At 44.8% G+C, this 22,447-nt stretch overlaps 1 protein-coding gene across 7 annotated transcripts in view; it reads left to right on the top strand.

The window, feature by feature from the left end:
• The window catches only part of LOC118400863 (A-kinase anchor protein 13-like), a 163,472-nt gene that overhangs the window by 87,686 nt on the left and 53,339 nt on the right, over window positions 1-22,447 (top strand). For all 7 annotated transcript variants that reach the window (XM_052475049.1, XM_052475048.1, XM_052475047.1 and 4 more), the window contains exons 5-8: window positions 6,639-6,825; window positions 9,658-9,853; window positions 10,257-12,411; window positions 14,579-14,658. In XM_052475049.1, coding sequence (XP_052331009.1) covers window positions 6,639-6,825; window positions 9,658-9,853; window positions 10,257-12,411; window positions 14,579-14,658 — 2,618 coding nt within the window. The remainder of the gene's footprint in view (window positions 1-6,638; window positions 6,826-9,657; window positions 9,854-10,256; window positions 12,412-14,578; window positions 14,659-22,447) is intronic.

The following is a 22,447-nucleotide window of genomic DNA, read 5'->3' as shown; positions in this document are numbered from 1 at the left end:
TCGGGACACAACCATGGTCTGAATTCCAAAGCCCTAAAATCGGTATGCTGTGTACCCATGTCTGCGTCTCGTCCACCGTCTGTGTATTTAGCTTTGACTGATGACAGCTTGTAATACTAACAGAATGTGTTTAGTCCTCTAATGTTAGTTCCAATTCCTGCATTCTGTCAGAGCTGTGCCACTGACTGCTGATGTGGTGAGCAGTGCCTCTGTCTGGGTTGTAAACCAGTACCTCTGTCAGGAATAGATAAGAGGAACACAAAAACTCACAGAGCTAGAAGACTGAGCCCCTCCTATCAGCCTCTCAAAGGACTGCTTTGTCTTGTCCACTCAGTGATAGATATATCACTATTAAACACATTGGGATAGGTTTATAGTATCAGAATGGCTTTGATCCTTTTTTTCTCAGGGATTCAGCATGTAAGAGCACAGGGATCTGCCTAGTAACAATGTACAGAACAAGCCAACAATGTATGGCGAGCTAGAAACACCTGTCAGATTGGCCGGTTTATATGCTTCAGGTGGTTCTGGGTCTGACGTGCACCCATATGAAAGCATGCTGTCCTCTATTTGGTAGGACATGTGAGCCTGCTTATATCCCCTGTGCTTTGCATCTCCTCCGGTTCCACTATTACCTGAGGTCTTCCCTGATAATATTTGATTCTAAAACTCTTTGATGTTTGAAAAAAGAAAAGGGGGAAAGATGAATGGTCCTTTTAGAATAGATGATGCTGCAGTCAGGTTAGGAACATTTCATTCCTCTCCCCAACCTGCCGGTAGAGTGGACCAGCTGTTTAATGCCTTATCCAGCCCTGGCATTTCCTGAAGCTGGTCCAGGGCACTTTGGTGAGGCACAGTGAGCCTTGAAACTGGAGCTAGCAGCAGGCCACCTTGCCCCGAGGCTCTCTCTGTTAGCTGGCTCTGCTGGCACCGCCCAGTCTAGAGGCCCTCTCTGTTATCTGGCTCTGCTGGCCCCACCCGGTCTAGAGGCTTTCTCTGTTAGCTGGCTCTGCTGGCACCGCCTGGTCTAGAGGCTCTCTCTGTTAGCTGGCTCTGCTGGCCCCGCCTGGTCTAGAGGCTCTCTCTGTTAGCTGGCTCTGCTGGCCCCGCCCGGTCTAGAGGCTCTCTCTGTTAGCTGGCTCTGCTGGCCCCGCCTGGTCTAGAGGCTCTCTCTGTTAGCTGGCTCTGCTGGCCCCGCCCGGTCTAGAGGCTCTCTCTGTTAGCTGGCTCTGCTGGCCCCGCCCGGTCTAGAGGCTCTCTCTGTTAGCTGGCTCTGCTGGCCCCGCCCGGTCTAGAGGCTCTCTCTGTTAGCTGGCTCTGCTGGCACCAACCGGCCCAGAGGCTCTCTCTGTTAGCTGCATGATGGCACCGTCTGGCCTAGAACAAAAACTAATTCTGAGTAAAATAAAGCACAGAGGGGCATTAATATCATGAAAAACTCAGAAAAACTCCTAAAGGCATATTTCATCCCTTGTCAATTCGGCTGCCAGCGCTCTAAATGCCAACAGAGGATCTGCTAGCATTCCAGCGCATCGCCCGGCGTCTATTAGACTTGGGGTTTGTGGGAGAAAAGTAGCCATGAGAATCCAGCACTGGTGGAAAATCTGATTTGTTAGTGTCTCTCCCTACTCCTGTAAGTGGTTGTTGGAGTGAGCGTTCTACCATAGAATGGGGCTGACAGAGAGGAAATGACAGCCCATGCTCATATTGTCTCTGTGTTTCTACAAATCAGATCCACTGAACTGAGTCTGTAGAGATCTGGAGCGGGGTTGATTTTATTTTTCACGTTGATAATTTCCCGTCAATGACTCTAGGCGTTCTCATCTGCCACTGTAGGCCATTGAGTTTATATTGTTTACTATGCATGCATTATGGTAAGTTTGGGTATTACAATTTCCTAACATTTGTTTTGTTCTTTTTGTACTGTGTGTCTGTCAGTGTGATGAAATACAGTGCCTGCTTTTCTTGTTTTACTTCCCTTTTTCTCTGCCATCTTCTGACAGGAAAATGACACCAAAACATAAAAACAACCTCTACTCTGCAGTGGTGATTACAATCTCTGCTTCAAGACTCCTGGGGCCACATTTATCAACATTGTGTAGAAACTATTCTAAAAGACTACTCACGAACAGAATGTACAATGTTTGTACGCATAGAAAAAGTGTGATTTATCAAACAATCCTACGAGCGTCATACTCACAGTGGTAAGGAGATGATAACTGTTGATAAATACCAATTCTTCTCAGTGCTCGTGCACAACCTTGGCTATTTGGTTCAAATGAAACTTTATTTGTCACATGTGCCGAATACAATACCGTGAAATGCTTACTTACAAGCCCGTAACCACCAGTGCAGTTCAAGAAAGAGTTAAGACAAGATTTACCAAATAAAATTGTAACATTTAAAATTTTAAAATTAACACAATAAAATAACAATAACGAGGCTGTGTACAGGGTGTACCGGTACCGAGTCAGTGTGCGGAGGTACAGGTTGGTTGAGGTAATTTGTACATGTAGGTGGGGTGAAGTGACTATGCATAGATAATAAACAGCGAGTAGCAGCAGTGTACAAAACAAATGGGGAGTATGAATGTAAATAGTCCGGGTGGCCATTTGATTAATTGTTAAGCAGTCTTATGGCTTGGGTGTAGAGCTTTGACCCAGTGATGTACTGGGCCGTACGCATGATCCTTTGTAGCGCCTTACAGTCAGATGCCGAGCAGTTGTCATACCAGGCGGTGATGCAACCCGTCAGGATGCTCTCGATGGTGCAGCTGTAGAACTTCTTGAGCAGCTGGGGACCTATGCCAAATTTTTTTAGTCTCCTGAGGGGGAAAAGGTGTCATCGTGCCCGCTTTCCAACTGTCTTGGTGTGTTTGGACCATGATAGTTTGTTGGTGATGTGGACACCAAGGACCTTGAAACTCTCGACACGCTCCACTACAGCCCCTTTAATGGGGGCCTGTTCGGCCCGCCTTTTCCTGTAGTCCACGATCAGCTCCTTTGTCTTGCTCACATTGAGGGAGAGGTTGTTGTCCTGGCACCACACTGCCAGGTCTCTGACCTCCTCATTATAGTCTGTCTCATCGTTGTCGGTAATCAGGCCTACCACTGTTGTGTCGTCAGCAAACTTAATTATAGTTTTGGAGTCTTGTTTGGCCACGCAGTCGTGGGTAAACAGTGACCACCATCTATGGTAAAAATCATCCCTTTAAAGCCAGTGGGGAATATACAACGCCGTACCATGAAATAGCCTACAACGGCGCAACCAAAAAAAGCTTAGAACAAAACACTGAGTACAACCAAAAGGTTTCATTTGGCTGCCTCGGTTATATTTTGATCATTAAAAATTCAAACGTAAGTATATAGCGAGGACCAATTGAGCCATTTCAAGTTGCCTTAGCAATGGAAAATAGAGTTCAAATGAGTAGGCTCATTAATAAGCCATCCATCCTCAACAGCTCCCTTCTGTAGGCCTCCACATTTAGCAGTGTTTTTTGCGCTTCACATAACCTATCACCTGTACATAAAGAGTGGAAACCTTTTCTGTTCACATAGTTGCTCATTATGGGATGGTGCTTTTATGGTGATGTGGGTGCTGTCTATTGCTCAGTTTATATTTGGGAACCCATTGATGGCAAAGAAACCCCTCTTGACTTCAACCTGTTGTGCGATGGTGTTTTGCTGATGATTTCATCCAAAACATTGGCTCATAGAGGGATGTGAGATGCCGATCTGCAATCTCCCGCAGAAACGTGTCTGTTGCCAAAATCCAGAGGCTAGATAGCTCTTTGATGTGCACCGGAATGGAACGTTGGCCTTTCTAAAGTAGGTCTCACATCCTCACAAAGATCCTATGAGATTGGTTTTGGGAAACGATATCTGATTAACCGATCTGTACTTTCTGCAAAAAAGTCCCACCTGTTTCTAAAAACGCACTCTCTGCGAAATGCAGCGTGTGCCAAATCTTCCAACATGATCAGCCTTTTCTCATTGTCTCACTGGTTTATAGTATTTCAACAGAGGTTTCAATTTCACACGTGCCTCGAATTTAGCAAAATGACTGTACTTTATATTGATTAATATTGTAACAAAGGCACTGATATGGTCAAATTATATATAGCCTCTCAAGATATGTTGCATGAATTCACAATGGAAATACAATTAATTAGGCCCACTATCATCATTATTAGGCCCACTATCATAATTTAAAAAAAGGTCAACATATATGTTTTCCTCATTCTGTGCTTGACAAGCAATTCCCTCATTCCAGCACTTGGCACGCGTGTGTACGCATGGTCATGGTTGTGTGTAAATTCACACACACCCAACCAAATGTTTATACTGATAAATCTCACACTTTCCGTGTACATGATCCTACGCATGGATTACGCGCAGATTTGTGCCTTCATATGATTGATAAATGAGACCGATCACAATGATGTAGTAGGAGATACAGTGGTTGCAAAAAAGTATTTAGTCTGCCACCAATTGTGCAAGTTCTCCCACTTAAAAAGATGAGGGAGGCCTGTAATTTTCATCATAGGTACACTTCAACTATGACAGACAAAATAAGAAGAAAACAATCCAGAAAATCACATTGCAGGATTTTTTATGAATTTATTTGCAAATTATGGTGGAAAATAAGTATTTGGTCACCTACAAACAAGCAAGATTTCTGGCTCTCACAGACCTGTAACTTCTTCTTTAAGAGGCTCCTCTGTCCTCCACTCGTTACCTGTATTAATGGCACCTGTTTGAACTTGTTATCAGTATAAAAGACACCTGTCTACAACCTCAAACAGTCACACTCCAAACTCCACTATGGCCAAGACCAAAGACAGGTCAAAAGACACCAGAAACAAAATTGTAGACCTGCACCAGGCTGGGAAGACTGAATCTGCAATAGGTAAGCAGCTTGGTTTGAAGAAATAAACTGTGGGAGCAATTATTAGGAAATGGAAGACATACAAGACCACTGATAATCTCCCTCGATCTGGGGCTCCACGCAAGATCTCACCCCGTGGGGTCAAAATGATCACAAGAATGGTGAGCAAAAATCCCAGAACCACACGGGGGGACCTAGTGAATGACCTGCAGAGAGCTGGGACCAAAGTAACAAAGCCTACCATCAGTAACACACTACGCCGCCAGGGACTCAAATCCTGCAGTGCCAGATGTGTCCCCCTGCTTAAGCCAGTACATGTCCAGGCCCGTCTGAAGTTTGCTAGAGAGCATTTGGATGATCCAGAAGAAGATTGGGAGAATGTCATATGGTCAGATGAAACCAAAATATAACTTTTTGGTAAAAACTCAACTCGTCGTGTTTGGAGGACAAAGAATGCTGAGTTGCATCCAAAGAACACCATACCTACTGTGAAGCATGGGGGTGGAAACATCATGCTTTGGGGCTGTTTTTCTGCAAAGGGACCAGGACGACTGATCCGTGTAAAGGAAAGAATGAATGGGGCCATGTATCATGAGATTTTGAGTGAAAACCTCCTTCCATCAGCAAGGGCATTGAAGATGAAGCGTGGCTGGGTCTTTCAGCATGACAATGATCCCAAACACACCACCCGGGCAACGAAGGACTGGCTTCGTAAGAAGCATTTCAAGGTCCTGGAGTGGCCTAGCCAGTCTCCAGATCTCAACCCCATAGAAAATCTTTGGAGGGAGTTGAAAATCCGTGTTACCCAGCAACAGCCCCAAAACATCACTGCTCTAGAGGAGATCTGCATTAAGGAATGTGCCAAAATACCAACAACAGTGTGTGAAAACCTTGTGAAGACTTACAGAAAACGTTTGACCTCTGTCATTGCCAACAAAGGGTATATAACAAAGTATTGAGATAAACTTTTGTTATTGACCAAATACTTATTTTCCACCATAATTTCCACCATAATTTGCAAATAAATTCATTAAAGATGTCACTACAATGTGATTTTCTGGATTTATTTTTCTAACTTTGTCTGTCATAGTTGAAGTGTACCTATGATGAAAATTACAGGCCTCTCTCATCTTTTTAAGTGGGAGAACTTGCACAATTGGTGGCTGACTAAATACTTTTTTGCCCCACTGTATCTCCTACTACATCATTGTGATTGGTAGGGAGAAGGTCTCCATAAGACTTAATCACTTACTCACACTGAATTGGACTATAGCTGTGTGTTTTTTTAGTTAGACACACAGTTCGTCAGGCCTTCCTGGTGACTCAGTGTGCATTGAAGCAGAGAATCAGCAGTCTGACCTGTAGGAGTGAGAGGGTAGGAGGGGGTGGGGTTAATAGACATATGACTCAGGAAGGACAGTGTGTCACACAGGTTAGGGGGCGGGACTCTGACAGGGTTATCAGTTAAGGCTGATAGCGAAGGTGGGAGGTGTTAGGGAGAGTGGAGAGAGGGACGACCGTGTCCGCCTGCAAACGCACTGAGGGATTTACATATGAACATACTGTACTGCAAAACAGATTATTGGTCACACGGTAGTAGAGAAAACAGGTTGGATATTAAGCAGAGGAGTGTTGTTGGATGCTCACTGGCAGGACATCGTTGAATGTGTGTTGTGTTCTAGTTAGAAGGATGTAACTGTTGACCGTCTCTGAGCCCAGTGTAACTCTCCCTCCCTGTGTGTCCCGTTCAGCTGAGCCCGGTCCACACGAGACCCTCTTGCACTTTGCGGCTCGGCGCGGTCTGCGGAGGGTAGCCTTGTTTCTGCTCCAGCAGCCAGGAGGCAGAGAGGCTCTCAGACTGCCCAACAAGCAGGGCTCTACACCAGTCAGCGTGGCAGAGAAGAGGGGCCACGACCAGCTACAGCAGCTCTTCACTGAGTAAGTACTTAACTGGATCACATACTGTTTATTACACACAGGATCTAAACACGAATAACCTTTTAATAGCCTTTATTACACTAGTAATAAACTTCAGATACATTATTATTATCTTTCTATGGGAGTAGGCTGGCTAGCCAATCGTTTCTACTAACCCTGGGACCGACTTTATGCTGAACATCAGAACTTGCTGAACTAACAGTTTCATCATAATTTATTCTGCTGTTTTATCTGTGAATGAAAGGCACAGCCCTCTCCACAGTATTTATTGGCTCTCAACATCGTCACATCTTTACCTAGCACCTCTTCCTCTTTTTTGAACACATACTCTTGCACTCCTATATTCTCCAAGACATTAGCTAGCAAACTAGGATTTGGAATCCAAATCAACGAGAGGTCTAACCATGGGAATGGGAGCAGCTCTATGGTTAGGAGGGACTTGTTGTGGATGTTGAAATGTGTTTGGAGTGTTGGCCGTACACACAGATAAGCAGACCGACCAAGGACAAACTCCGGACTGCTGCTGTAAACAGCTGAAGTCAGCACAGAAATCACCACAGAATCCAACTTTATTTATATGCACTTTGTTAAAGTACATCAAATCAAACTAGTATGGGTCTTTTGTCGTGGGATTAAATCACAAAATGTACCTAGAATTAGGAGGAAAAGTGTACGTGCCAGATGACAGCTCGTAGACTGCACAGCGTTCTCACCGGCTGTGATAGCTGTATGGGACGGTTTTCATGTGCTCTGTGACACATCTGAGCTGTATAAAACACCAGGCACCAGATGTACAAGTGGCGGGAAATAGATGTTCTCGGGTCCTTGTATACAAACTGTCAGAGCTTTATCACATTTGATCTAGCAAGGGTAGTTCTGTCCTATTGGTAGACGATGAACACAACCTCCACTGGCACCTCACCAAACCAGTTTGTTTACCTGTTCCATCAGTGTCCGTGACACGGTGGTAATCTGTTCTCCAGCTGAGCACATATGAGCAACCTCATTACAGAGATCACCTGAGATCATCAGCTTTCTCTATAACATGGAGATTGAGGTGTCGCCCAGTCCTTGACAGAGATATGCTATCCTGTGCTGACCAGAAACAGTAAAGAGTTGGCCCAGGGACACTCTCAGGCCACATCAACGGTGTCTCTCGGTCGGTCTGCGTCACACAGGCTGTCCCCTGGGTCACCGGATCCTGGGTGTCTGTCAGCCGTGCCCTGGTTTGGTGGAGGCGGTGAAACCTTATAACCATAGGAAAGAAAAGGGCCTGGTGGGAGCTCCTCGGAGAGTTAGTGTGTGTGTGTTACAGAAGAGAACCAAGCTGTAGCTTTTCTCCAAACCAGACCAGCATTTTCTACTTACCTACACTACCTGTACTCCTTCACATGGACACCAAGTCTATCTGTCTGATATTGTTAGGGGAAGCTAGTATGTTTTTGAAGTAGTCCTGAGTTAAGCTGGGAGTAGAGAGATTGAGTGACCTGGCTGCTGGTGTTAAATGCTCTGAGACCGGATTAGTTCAGGTCAGGGAGAAGCAGAGGGCCTGCTGTTATTTTGCACAAGAAAACAGTTAGGTGTCATGACTGAATTCCAACTCTGAAGACAGCATACATGTGTTAATTCCACCTGCTGACTGTGGGAAGAAGTTGGTTAAGTTGTATACTAGTAATCCAGTAATAAAGTAGTAAAAGCTCTAACATGTATAGTGCAGTTCTGTGTGTTGTTAAGATATCTCCCCTGGATGTGGAGAAAGGTGAGGCTGCCTCAGGCCCCACAAAGTGCCTATGTTCTTTCCCCGCCCTGCGTCTTGCCTTTCAGTCCCCACTGAGTGATGTCAGGGGGTTGCCATGGACACCCATTCAGCCCTTTATTGCCCTGCATTGGCACTGAGCGCCATGAGGCAGGTGAGAACAGCCCTAGATCGCATCACTACTGCAGACCTGGATTCAAATACTATTTGAAATCTTTTTTTGTGTTTGCTTTAACCGGCCTGGAGTACCATATGGCCGGGATATGACGTTTTTGGGACTATTCCATTGGTCCAATATGCCAGGCAAGCTCAATCAAGCACAGATTAAGTATTTTAAATTATTTCAAATACTATTTGAACCGAGGTCTGCACTCCTGTCCCAGGGGCTTCATGGGGCTGGGGCTAGAGGGGGACTTACATACTCCCTCATTCCTTTTGTTTCTAAAGCCCTATTTCCATCAGATTGTTTTGTTGTGTCTCTCACCGGAGTGTACCAGCAGTGACATCATCACCCCTGAGTCAGTTGGGGTCAGTTACACGCATTGTAAGAGAGTAGAAAATGTGACTCTACCCAGGCAGAGACAGACCCAGAGCCAGCTCAACAGGACAATACACTGCTATAGACGTTTCGTCCCTGCCTGGGTTTACCCATTACAAGACACATTTAGTCTAGAACCATGAAGGAAACTTAATTTTAGCTCAGCCATGTTTGGTCTCTTTTCTTCATTTTTGTTACTCGGCAGAAGTGTTTTCACGTGAAGTAGATTAGAAAGGGAGAGGTAGTGTTTTCATTTTCAATTCCACTGATACCGTAGAACAATGAATTAAATACCAGAAAGCTGACCGAGTAGAAGTAGCAATACAATGAAGCTCAACCAGTTTGGAGGTTGGCGGTCGATTGATGAAAGGTTTGGTAGTACACCATGTCTCCAGTGCCTTCCTACCCCCGGAATGAACCTGTCATTCACACTAGGTGATATATTATGGGCGTAGGTAGTGGTGCTGAATGCTGAATCAGTGCTATGTGATTTGGCTACCTCCGTTCTGACACGGTGTGCTCTGTTTGTGTTGGGCAGGGTTGAGACCTTGTCAGAGACCCGGATAAAGACGGAGGAGAGACAGTGTTACCCAGGAGGCAGAGTGCTGCAGCACCACCCTAAACTGAACACATACACCCTGACGGTGGACACGTTGCTAGGGAAACCTCTGCCCAGCCTAAAGGGAGAGGTGGAGGAGCTACAGAAACTCATACAGCGCCACAGAGACGACAAGGTGAGATATATAACTCTGCTTTAAACTATCTGCTTTTAAACCATGTCTGCTTTCATCTCTTTCTGATTTTAACTCTCACATGTTGTTGTTTTAAATCATGACTTGAGGTATTCCTTACAGCTCCTAATGGAGCTAAGGGCTCATACAGTACAGTATGTACTCTCAGATCCTACAACCAAATCTTGTGTGCACTAGCTAGCTAATTAATATCTGCCAAAAGAGAAAACATGGCCTATTGTGAGTTACGTGCATGCTCTCCGTTTGTTTGCTCTGAAAGTTTTTTGTACATCTTATCTTTACAGGAAGTTAATATGTGTGTGTGTGTGTGTGTGTGTATAATAAATAGTGTGATTTATTATTTGTGTCATTTGTTATTCACACTGTGTTTCTGTTTGTGCTGTAGGAAGATCATGTGCTCCAGCAGCAGTCACCAGATGAGCTGAACACAACAGCAGGATCCAGTGGCATCAGCAACACATCAGCACACTCAGCCACAGAGTCCCAGCCCCCCCACAGCCATGCCCAGCAGCGGAGAGAGGGCGAGACTCCAGCTTTCAGCGCACCATCCTGTGGAGACCAGCAGGAGGAAGCTGATAGAGAGAGGACAGGCGTAATCACTGCCACGCAGGGCAGCAAGGCAGGGCGCTGTAAAAGGAACCAGGAAGAGAACGAGAAGTGGAGAGCAGAGACTGAGACGGGCGATAAAGCTGTTGCTGCTCCGACAAAGGCTTCACGAGCCATGGGCCACGCGCAGTCTCAGGAACACACGGAAGCTAAGCATCAGTCCCTGAGGACTACAGGCAGCAGCAGTAGTGGCTGTGGGGACACAAGTGTTCAGAGGACTATGGAAAGGCAGGGCGAGCCTGAGAACATCCAGGAGATGGAGTCTGGGGCTCCTGTGGAGAATGGACAGCACGATAAACATAGCGGTGAGGTTGAGGTGGAGTATGCTGAGGCCACTTCTGAATGTACTCTTCAGACTTTGACGGGAGCTGTGAGCCGCCATGAGGCACAAGCTGTAGAGGCACAGGACTCCGAACAAAGACAGGAAACCACTACAGCAGTGACAAGTTATTCTGTGGAGCCCGAGTGGGCCGATAACAGCAACCGGACCTGGGAGTCTGAGAGGGGCGGTACAGGCGAGAGAAAGACAGAGGCAGGAAACCCCAGCCAACAGACCAACGGTAGCACTGAGACAACCAGCAGCAGAAGTGGAGAGACTGACACAAACAGCATGAAGCAGAGCCCCATTATGGTGGAGGGAGAGATCAAGAGCAGCCATTCACACGGACCAGGTTACGTTACAGCAAAAGAACCCAGTGAGCAGCAGGTCCTGGATCAGCAAGTTGAGGATACAGTGGAGGTAGTGGCAACCCCACCACAGCCAAGGCGGGACCAGGACGGCACCCACAGCCAGGGCCACGAGACTGGGCAGGAATGTGAGGAACAGACGTCCACTGACTTAGCCAGCAGAACAGCTGAGGACAGAGAGAGTGGAGAGACCATGGGACGACAACACTGTGATGTCACGGTCCACACATCCTCTTTTGAGGAGGGGGAACTCGTCCAGTCTGTCGGCTGCTCCACAGACAAACTGTCTAAGGAGGGGACAGTCACAGGACAGGAGGCCCCTGGGAAGAAGGTGTCTGTACAGTGGGCATCATTAGAAGAGGCAGACTCTCTGGCATGTAGAGAGGAAATAGCAGCCACAGCAGTAGCAGTGGTGGCTGTAGCAGTAGCAGCTGCTGTAGCAAGCCTAGAACAATGCAACTCAAACTCCATGCTGGAGGGAGGCCAGGTACAGGAAGCTGCCGCAGAGAGCCAGAGTAAGCATCAGAATGGACCCAAAGACACTGCACAAAGGTCAGGGGTCACGGTGTCTGAGGCCACTGAGAACCTTAGCACCTCAGACAGGGGTCCGACTGTCTCAGCAAGTCCATTAGAGGAGGATGTGATGGTCAAGAACCCCTCAAAGGGAGCAGATGAGCCTCATGTCAGACAGGGAGAGGAGAACAGTGATCTGTCCAATACCACACATGGGAGTGAGAATGGAGTGGAGGCCCAACTACCAGGCCTGAGTCTGACACAGGAACAAAGTGTAGAAGCCAGCAGAGAGTGTGCAGACTCCCACTCGCACACGTTATTACATGATGAAAGGGCTGTGGACAGACAGAGTGCTGAGGTCATATCCTCCTCCTCCTCTATCTCCCCAGAGAGATCCTCAGAGCTGACACATCAGGAGGCCATCCCAGAGAGCCCGGCCCCACCAGCCCCACCTGAACATACACATACACCCAGTGACCTGACCCTGACCACCCTTACACACCCAGACAGTGGTACATCCCTGAATCCAGAGCTGACTTCCCCATTGGAGCTAGACAATGGAAAAGGCCTGTATGACGAGCAGTACAGCTCCCCTGTGGAAGTAGTCATTGGCATGTCCTTGGGCCTTCAGTCTTCAGACACACTGGAAAGCCTGGATGGTGTGTGTTTGAGAACACTGGATACTAAAGAAGAGCATTCTGAAGATTTAAGACAGCTTGACAAGCCAGTGAAAGGTATGGCCACATAATAATACACATATAGCTAGTTTGAAGCTAATTATGGCTCCTTTATATCCTGATTTTGCAGTTTTTGTCTTTGTTTTGCTTACATAGATATTAATTTATTGCTCAAGAAGAATGCTTTTAGTATACAGTTGACATTTTTCAAAGAGGAAGATGACTATCGGCACTAGCTGAAATTCAAAGCGATTTGGGTCATGAAGCTCATATTTCATTTACATGCACCCTCTACTGCAGGGGTCTCTAACCTTCTCTAGCATAATTTTTATACATTTTTTTTTAAATAGGCACATTCTTCTATTCTCCCCCTGTTCCTTGATGTACAAGAGATGTGTTTTCTGTTAATATAACTGGTAAAATAATGGTTCATAAGCAACTATAAAGGGGCCCCATAAAACGATATTTTGTATTTTCTGGAATTCCGTTTGTTTTTTCAGTAGGCCTAACAGCAGAAACATTCCTAGGCCGACACATTCCTCTCTTGTTTAATGCACAATTTAAGGTGAATTACACCCAAAAAAATCACATTTGTTTAGTTATTTTCCAAGACCTCAAAATTGGTCTTCTGATGCATTGACATTGACTCAGGACGTTTTCCTGGTTTTAGATTTTTTTTTACTCTCAATAATACACATATTCATAGAGAATTCATGAAAATGTATGTTCTGAGTCAATGTCAATGCATCAGAAGACCAATTTTGAGGCGATTCTTTTGTTGTTGTGTATTACACCTTTAATTGTGTATTAAACAAGAGAGGAATGTGTCTGTCTAGGAATGTTTCTGCTGTTAGGACTACTGATACAGCACTTAGTTTGCAAAACAATGGCCAACCAATTGATACAAATAATCATATTCTGTCAGGTAAGCCTGCTTAGCAATTAACATTTACTTGAGAATGTTTTTGGGGAAAGTTTTTCTGTCTACCCTCAAGACGGTTATCATTAGCATCATTAACTGGCTACACACAGGGTGATAAACTGCACATACTTTCAGAATTGCTTGGCAAGCTCCTCATAGTTTGTGTTCTTATCTTGTATTATTTCTTATTGTTGTTGCATTGTGGAGAAGGAACCTGCAAGTAAGCATTTCATTGGACGATGTACACCATGCGTATCCCGTACATACAACTAATTAAACATTTGAAACTTGAGGATGGCTGGGAGCTGCTGTTAGCTGGTGAACTACATTTTGGAGACCCCTCCTCTACTGTATACAGTATCTGAGCCTGGCCCAGCTGCTAAGTTCAGGCCCAGTGTGCATCCCTTAAATGCTGTTGAAGTGCACCGCCTGCTCTGAGGCATAGCACACTGTCGTATGACTCTGAGCATGTGACCATTAGTTCAGCTATGTGTCAACTGCTGCTAGAGAGAGGCTGTCATTTGTCATGACATTCTGGCGATGTTGAACTACGGAATATTTACGTCAAACAAGTCCCCAAACAGAAACTAGAACAAAATGTAACTCAAGTCCATAATATTGTCAGCTTCAGTATGTGAATTAGAGAAGCTTAATTTTCAGGAGAAAAATAACATGAGACTCTGGCCTCTGGTCCTTTAGTCAGTCTGAAAAGGTCAAAGGCTTCATATCAGTCAACTAGAGCACTATGTGAATGGAGCTGGCTGTGTATTTATGTATGTCAGTCTGTGTATCCAAGCAACAACACAATGATCTCACCAGACCTTACAGTAGGTTCTGAAAATAGAGGTAGCCTGAACGGTGGTCTTCCACTCGGAGCCCCGGGCCAAATCTTGGCCGTCTGTAAGCACATGGCTACGCCCTGGCCCTTTCCCGTCTGGATGGGAATATGAAGCAGAATAGATCCTCTACATCTACACTGATGTGGTATAAATAGCAGGGCAGTGTTGACTGATGCTGAGCAACATCATTGTTCCCTAATAGAAATGACTATGTTTCCCCCAACCTACCTCCTCTCTTCCTGCATGACAGCTGCTTTGTTGTTGCTATCCAAATGGTTGTCAAGGCATAGACCATTTTATACATTAGACACTACTGGTATGATTCGTTATTATGAGTTTGTGTTTTGAGTTCAAATGAAGTTTCATTTACTGAGATGATTCCATGTTAGTTTTTCCATAAGGTCATGGCTTCATATTCCTCTTCCTGTGTCATACCTATGTCTCTTACTGTATCTCTCCCCAGACAAAGACATAGTCTGTCCATCCCAGGGAGAAGAGAAGGAGAAGAAGGAATCCCTCTCAGACACGGCAGACTCTACACTGGTGAGTTTATGTTCATGTGTTTATGAATGTACAGTCCCAGGTTGTTTAATAACTTGGAACATAAGTAAAAACGTACTGTGACTCCAGTTCCCACAAATCAGGGGGAAGTCACATGTAGTTTGATTAATGTAACATTTTTCATGACTGGGAGACTATTTGTTTCTGGGAAGCAGTCTCACCTGACCTCACTAAATAAACCCTTTTCATGTTTGCCTTCACTTTTTGGGGATGTCCGTACAAACATGACGCACTTTTCGGCCTGATATGTTGAACTCAGTCTTCTAAAAGTCGAGTGGGAAGATTTGGGAAAGCTGTGGCCATGCGGTTCACTGTGTGTGTGCGCCCTGCCCTGCCCTGTTTAACCAGGAGAAAAGAAAGATGACCTCACTGTATCTTCTCTCCCCTGAGAGGAGTGATATGAGGGGTAAGAAACAAGCCGTCGAGAGGGAGGCAGAAATAACAGTCTGACAACAGCAGCAGAAGTGTGAAGGAAGGGAGGAAGAGGAAGTGTCTTATTACCAGCATGATACATCCACACCAGCAGGGCCAGGGCACTGCCCTCCATCACAGCTCTAGAAATATATCTCTTCCTATGGGAAGCCATATTGTTTCATACAATTGTCATTATCGGTTTTTGACCACCTTGTTATAAAAGGTGTCCTTCTGTTGTATAGTAGGTATTAAAAACTTGGTGGTTCGAGCCCTGAAAGCTGATTGATTGACAGCCATGGTATATCAGACCATTTATCTTTACTGTTCTAATTACGTTGGTAACCAGTTTATAATAGCAATATAAAACCTCTGGGGTTGTGGTATATGGCCAATATACTGTACCACGGCTAAGGGCCAGTATCCAGGCACTCCGCATTGCGTCGTGCTTAAGAACAGCCCTTAGCCGTGGTATATTGGCCGTATACCACAACCCCTCCAGCCTTATTGCTTAATGATGTTATGGTGAGGGACTGACCTTGCAGATGTAGGCATCCTTCCTTTGTGATTGTCTTGTGGTATTTTGTGTCAGCATAGGCCACAGAGCCTATGTGACTGGGATGATCTCATACTGTATACTTCATTCATGTCATATGCTTCAGCCACAAACACATGGTGTGTGGCACCACTGTTGCAATCACACAAACAATCACACCACAATCTCACCGTGTGCTCGTCATCGACGTTGTTTAGCTTAAACTCTGTCTGCAACGATGACACTTGTATTTCCTCATGAGGTATTTTAGTATTGTTCAGTTCTAATTTGTTCTGTACTTCTGTTCCCCCCACCAGTCTGTGGATGTGGCGGAGCTGTGCTGCTCTCATGCTAATCTGGGGAGTGGCATGTAGATGTATACAGATCCTTCAGAAAGTAGTTATTCCACATGTTGTTGTGTTACAGCCTGAATTAAATATGTATCACCCATCTACAATACACACAATAGCCCATAAGGGCAAAGTGAAGACATGTTTGTTTTTTTGCGAATGTATTGAAAATTAAATACAGAAATATACATTTGGCAGCGATTACAGCTGTGAGTCTTTCTGGGTATGTCTCTAACAGCTTTCCACACCTGGATTGTGCAACATTTGCCCATTATTATTTTCTAAATTCTTCAAGCTCTGTTGATTTGGTTGTTGATCATTGGTAGAAACCCATTTTCAAGTCTTACTATATATTTTCAAATAGATTTACAGTACCAGTCAAAAGTTTGGATACACATACTCATTCAAGGGTTTTTCTTTATTTGTACTATTTCTACATTGTAGAATAATAGTGAAGACATTGAACCTATGAAATAACACATATGGAATCATGTTGTAACCAAAAAAGTGTTAAACAAATCAAAATACATTTTAGATTTTAGATTCTTCAAAGTAGCCACCCTTTGCCTTGATAAAAACTTTGCACACAAAATTTGGAAACATTTAAAAAAACATAATTCCACTTTGACATTATGCGGTATTGTATGTAGGCCAGTGACAAGAAATATACATTTAATACATGTTTAATTCAGGCTGTAACACAACATCATCTGGAGGAGGTAAAGGGGTGTAAATACTTTCTGAAGGAACTGTAGACAGGGCCACTATCGCAGCTCTCTCTTGGCCAGACTCCCACCTCCCTACATTGTTAGCATTTGAAAGGAATTACACTAACTCTGGAGCGCTCTCTCTTTTAAGAAACTCACACAATGTCGTGTGTAATTGCGGACTATTGTTTTAGTTGCTGAACTCAGTCGTTTTGGATAAAAATGTCATTTTATGTGATGTCGGAGCTCCAGTCCACCAACACCTGTCGCCGCTCAACGCCATCGTAAATCATGAAGTTGAGTTTAACAGGAACAGGAACCGTGACAAACATTTTTCAATGGTAAATGGCCTGAGTAAACTATCTTCTTTATTCACAATCTTTGTTTTCTGCCTCATTGATTATGACAACATGTCAGAGGGACAGATTGGAGGAGATGCCTGGAATAATAACTTGGTGCTTGTCACCAACAGAGAGATGTTTTACATCAACTGGAGTGGCATGTTGGTCGACAGACTGCACCAGAGATCTACATTTGTTTGAAAATGTTCATGAGCAAAGTTTTCAACAATACATGGATCATACAAAGGAGAATATAGAGCACTTACAGATTCACTATTGATGTTACATTGATGATATAAAGTAAGATGTTACGTTTGTGGAATGCTTTGTTTTGACATGCATCACAGATTTTAGTGTGAAGGAGTTAATGCGAGGTACAGTTGAGTAATCTTCGAAAAACAGAACTCTTTGAGTACTGTGGGGGAAGAGTTGCAGAGAGCAGCCGGGAGAGAAGTAAGTCCTGAAAGACAGAGCAGATGGAGCTTCTGTTCCTGCCAGCCACGGCTGTGTGTCCTCAGGCACCCCCTTGTGTTGTGTTCTAGTATAACTACCTCCAGATGTGTGCTTGGGCTGCTCTTCGCTGCAATTCATATGGTTTTAACAAGAAAAAGACAAGACAGATTATTAAAAGTTGTTTTTATTCTTCTCCAGAAGCCTTGGTTCAGTAATATTTTAGAGGCATTCTTGAGAGCCTGCAGTTTAGTCAGCAATTGTGATTAGGAAGGGTAATGATTTTTTGAGTTTTCACAGGTTACCAAAGCGAGCATGGTATTAAGGCTGTTATAAATCTGGCACTCGTCCTTACTGCAGTGAAATGGGCTGTCTGGGCACTGTACAACTTAGTAGGTCCTGAGGCTGCTCAGTGCTCCATTCATAACAGGAAGGAGGTTTTCCACCATATTGTTTGATTTTGGGGACGGTTGGGTTGGGAGGAAGGGGTAGCTTGTGAAGTCTTCAGTGAGATTGATCAGTGGAGCTAGACGAACACACTGAGCCTGTTCATGGCTCACTGAGTCTGACAATAGTGAGTCTAGCTGTCGTGAGTGTGTGTGAAAAGGGGAATATCAGTCGTTTCACTAAGTCTTTACATATGTCCCTCTTCTTCTCCCTCCATCTGGTTTCTCTTCCTCTTCCTCCGTAGGTCCTCTGTAGTTGTACAGCAGGATACACGCTTAGAAAAAAAGGTTCCAAAAGGGTTCTTTCGCTGTCCCCATAGGAGAACCCTTTTTGGTTCCAGGTAGAACCCTTTTTGGTTCCAGGTTGAACCCTCTGTGGAAAGGGTTTTACATGGAACCCAAAAGGTTTCTACTTGGGTCCAAAAAGGGTTTTTCAAAGGGTTCTCTTATGGGGACAGCCAAATAACCCTTTTAGGTTGCTGCCATGCTATGTTGTTGTCTTAGGTCTCTCTTTATGTGGTGTTGTCTCTCTTGTCATGACGTGTGTTTTGTCCTATATATATATATATTTATGTATTATCCCAGCCCCCATACCCGAAGGAAGCCTTTTGGTAGGCCGTCATTGTAAATAAGAATTTGTTCTGACCTGACTTGCCTAGTTTTAAAAAATGTCCTAAGAGTCTATGAGGAAACATAGTTTGTTTTTCTTTCTTTCTCTCTAACACCTACTGTAGGGAGGTCCTACACCAGTGTAGGTCCTATAGGGTAGTCCTATAACAGCCTGGGTCTTTTTTGGTTATGGTCCTGAACTAGCCTAGGTCCTAAGCCCAGAGCTCCACAGGTGCCATGTATTTTAGCAGAGACCCAGTCTCAGACCCTCTATGTTTGTATGCATCAGGGATTTACAAAGGCCCCTTCACAGTGCCCCCCTCTCTCAACCCACCCTGACCCACTGCCTTTTATGATAAATGATCCTTCTCCCAGGGGACGAGCTGCACCCACACCACTATGCTAACTGAGCAGGCAGCATGGGAAATGATACGCTTAGTGACATTTAGTGAATTCTGCCTTCTTAAATGTTTTGAAAAGGGCTGTTATTTACAGTAGGCATGTGTTGAGAGTTTGTTGTGGCATGCAAACGACTGCCTTCAAATAGAAGGCCGCCGTTTGTTAGCGCAGCACGAGAGGCTGGAGGAAATATGGAAGTGTTTACTGTTAGAACGGTCGGGTGGGGGCGGGGCACGCAGATCAGTCTCAATAGAAACAGGAAGCTTTGGCTATGAGGGTGATTTGTGTGTGTGTGCATTTGTGTGTGTGTGTGCCCTTGAGAGTGTTCTGTGCTGTTTTCTCATTTTCTGGCTATGCACTCTATGTGCACAGTGTGTTTCTATCAGCTTGCATGGCTTTGTCCTGTCTTTGCTCTCGTGTGTGACTTCCTATTCAGAATGGCTGCTAAGCCAGACTGCCAGTTGTTTGAACTATCTTAGCAATTGTAATAATGATGTAACAATGTGAATTGGTTGGACATTTCTTGCAAGTTACGCAGTCGGAAGGAAAAAGAGAAGCTAAACCACATGTTTTCCCCCTTCTCCATAGTGATAGGTTTTCACCAATGAGAATGACCTGACTAGAAAAAAACCCTAAACAAGATGGGCACATCATGTATTTTGGTCTGTTCTTTTCTGTTCCTCTCCTAATGTTAAGTGTAGTGTGCCCTGGGGAGTAGTAGGATTAGGACCATGTTGCTCTTGGTTCCAGGGGTTGTGTTGCGTTCTGCTCTGCTGCCCAGACGTGTTTGTTAGAATGGAAGGAGCCCCAGACGTCTCAAGTCTCTCTCTCTCTCTCTCTCTCTCTCTCTCTCTCTCTCTCTCTCTCTCTCTCTCTCTCTCTCTCTCTCTCTCTCTCTCTCTCTCTCTCTCTCTCTCTCTCTCTCTCTCTCTCGTCAAGTGGACAGTTTTTTAATGGTTGCCATGCTTCTAGCTGTTTGTCCTTTCCATTGATCTGTCTGCAGATGTGGAGTTTTTTCCTGCTTTCTTCCCCAGTCTTCCACACAGAGGGCAGTTCTGCATTCTCCTCCTCTTCTGTTCCCGGGGGTCGAGGTCATTTTACTCACATTGAGATATGAATTGTGAGCTTGGGATGTTTACCATGCATTTGCTGTTTCTACTTAAATATTTGTTTTTAATGAAAACAATTACTAACTGTAGTGCTATTTAATAGAAACCTATGGGAGAAGTAACAGTATTTGTTTTTGATTATTTGTGTAGTTATTTGACATTTTACTGCATTGTTAGGAGCTAGTGACAAGAATTTCACTGCACCCGCTATAACATTTTCTAAACTGTGTATGTGACTAACACACTTTTATTTGATAGTTTCCCTTAGGAAAAGACTTATCTTTCTTCCTTATGGCCGAGGAATCACCGTTTGTAGGAGAGCATCCCTCTCCTGGGGTCAGGATGGCAGTATGCAGGGCAGGCCTCAGAGGCTTCTCTCATGGCCGGCTGCCTTAGACTGTTTCCAAAGACACTCACGCTCTCCCTGCCGCTCAGCATCACAGCACAACACTGTTCAACTCGTCACTAAAGAGACACAGGAAGAGGAAATAGATGGAGATAGAAGGGAGGATAAGAGGACGGGAAATGAACCGAAAATGGAAATAGATGAATAGAGGAAAACAGCCAAAAAAGCCAAAAAAAAGCAGTATCAGTAAAAGGGAGGCCAGGAAAAGAGGGAGAGGCTCGGTGAGTAACAGTGAATTTGAGAGGAGGGAGGAGTGTGTGGGAGAGAGGGAGGGAGGGTCAGACCCAGGGGCTGGTTCTGTGAGCAGATGTGGGAAGAGTTGCTCATTTTCCCCAAACTTTACGAAGGACTCCACAAGGCTGGGCTTCATGTTGGAATCTAGCGCATTTCTGTTAATAACCACTCCTTTTCACTGCCTGGAAAGATGTACGAGCGACACAAGCGGAGGTACAGTCTGCGTGGAAAGGGGGAGAGAACAGTGGATGTCGTTTTGATAAAGGTATGAATGGACAGAGAATATTTTCAGTTGCCACATGAGAGAGAGCTCTACTCCTATGGATATGGTCATGGAAATATTTTGTAACTAGTTTTTGTAAATGTGTGTTGTGTTTTAGCTTTTCTTCTCTGCTGTATCCGTGTGGTAACAAAGTAGCTTTCATATCTACACCGCAAAAATGTCACAGAAACATGATTTAGTCGCTGAGTGTGTATTTGTCCGGTTGTGTCTAATTATTAGCTGTTCCTCTGTGTGTGCTCAGGAGGTGTGGAGTGTGTGTGTGAGCCGTTGGTAGATGGGCACACTGACAGCCTCTAGGAGTGTGCTCTCAGGGTGGAGTTTGTTTTTGGATGGAGAGTGGAGGCCTGCAGGCCAGATCCCATTAATATCCATTCTCTTTCCTTCTTTCTCTCTTTCATTGTCTTTTTCTCTCTCATTCTCTCTGTTTTCTCTTCCCTCCTCTCCCGATCTGTCTTTCTCTCCCTTTCTATCACTCTTGCTCCTTGTTTATTTTGGTTGACTCTTTGTCTGTGTGCAAAGTGTGAGTTACTGAATACAATGCTAGGATTCTGCATGTGATGCGTATTCGGTTGTCTGCGTGTGTCGGGATAGATTATGCCTAAAATATCTCATAGACTTGTCAAAACTTGTCCCCTTTTTAATTGTACAGATAAAACATTTTATTTAAAAAAGAATACGTTCACAGATACAATCTTATAAAACAGACAAACCTGAATTTGTATTCTGTAAAACACACTTATTGCTCAAGGGTATGGCAACCTTTTCAGTGGAGGATGAATGATTTGAGTGATATTCATAGCATCTCACACATCATTATCACATCAAGCATGTCTCCCTACTGTAGCTGGGTGGCACTGGGAACAGAGGTGGAATGTGTCTTGTGGGCTTTGGGCTGGTGAATATACAGTATATGTAGTGGTAAGGAAGGGCACTGTATTTGTATCTGAGAGAGGCCAGCCCAAATCAGCAGAGCCTGTTCTAGCACTTGGACAGAGTAGAGTGGCCAGTGGATTAGGTGTGTGATAAGGGCTCAGGCTGCATCTCTGTGGCCAGGCCTCAGACTCTATCTTTGGGCTTGAGTCCTGGGACCTCTCCTCTCTGCTCGCCATCATCTTTGGATGTCACAGAACAGGCCAGACTAGCATTGGACAATGATGAGATTTAACACCTGGTAGGTCGCTCCGCTTGGATGTCGGCCCACCACCTCAAGCTCAACCTCAAGACGGAGTTGCTCTTCCTCTCGAGGAAGGCCTGCCCGCTTTAAGAACTCTCCATCACGGTTGTCAACTCCATGGTGTCCCCCTCCCAGAGTGTAAAAATCCTTGGCGTGACCATGGACAACACCCTGTCTTTCTCTGCAAATATCAAGGCAGTTCAGGTTCATGCTCTACAACATCTGTAGAGTACGACCTTTCCTCAAACAGGAAGCGGCGTAGGTCCTAATCCAGGCACTTGTCATCTCCCGTCTGGACTGCTGGAGCTCTCTGTTGG

Source organism: Oncorhynchus keta, chromosome 22 (genome assembly GCF_023373465.1).
Source record: "Oncorhynchus keta strain PuntledgeMale-10-30-2019 chromosome 22, Oket_V2, whole genome shotgun sequence".
Taxonomy (NCBI): Eukaryota; Metazoa; Chordata; class Actinopteri; order Salmoniformes; family Salmonidae; genus Oncorhynchus; species Oncorhynchus keta.
The sequence above is the reverse complement of the archived record's forward strand: the minus strand, read 5'-3'. Positions and strand labels throughout refer to the sequence as shown.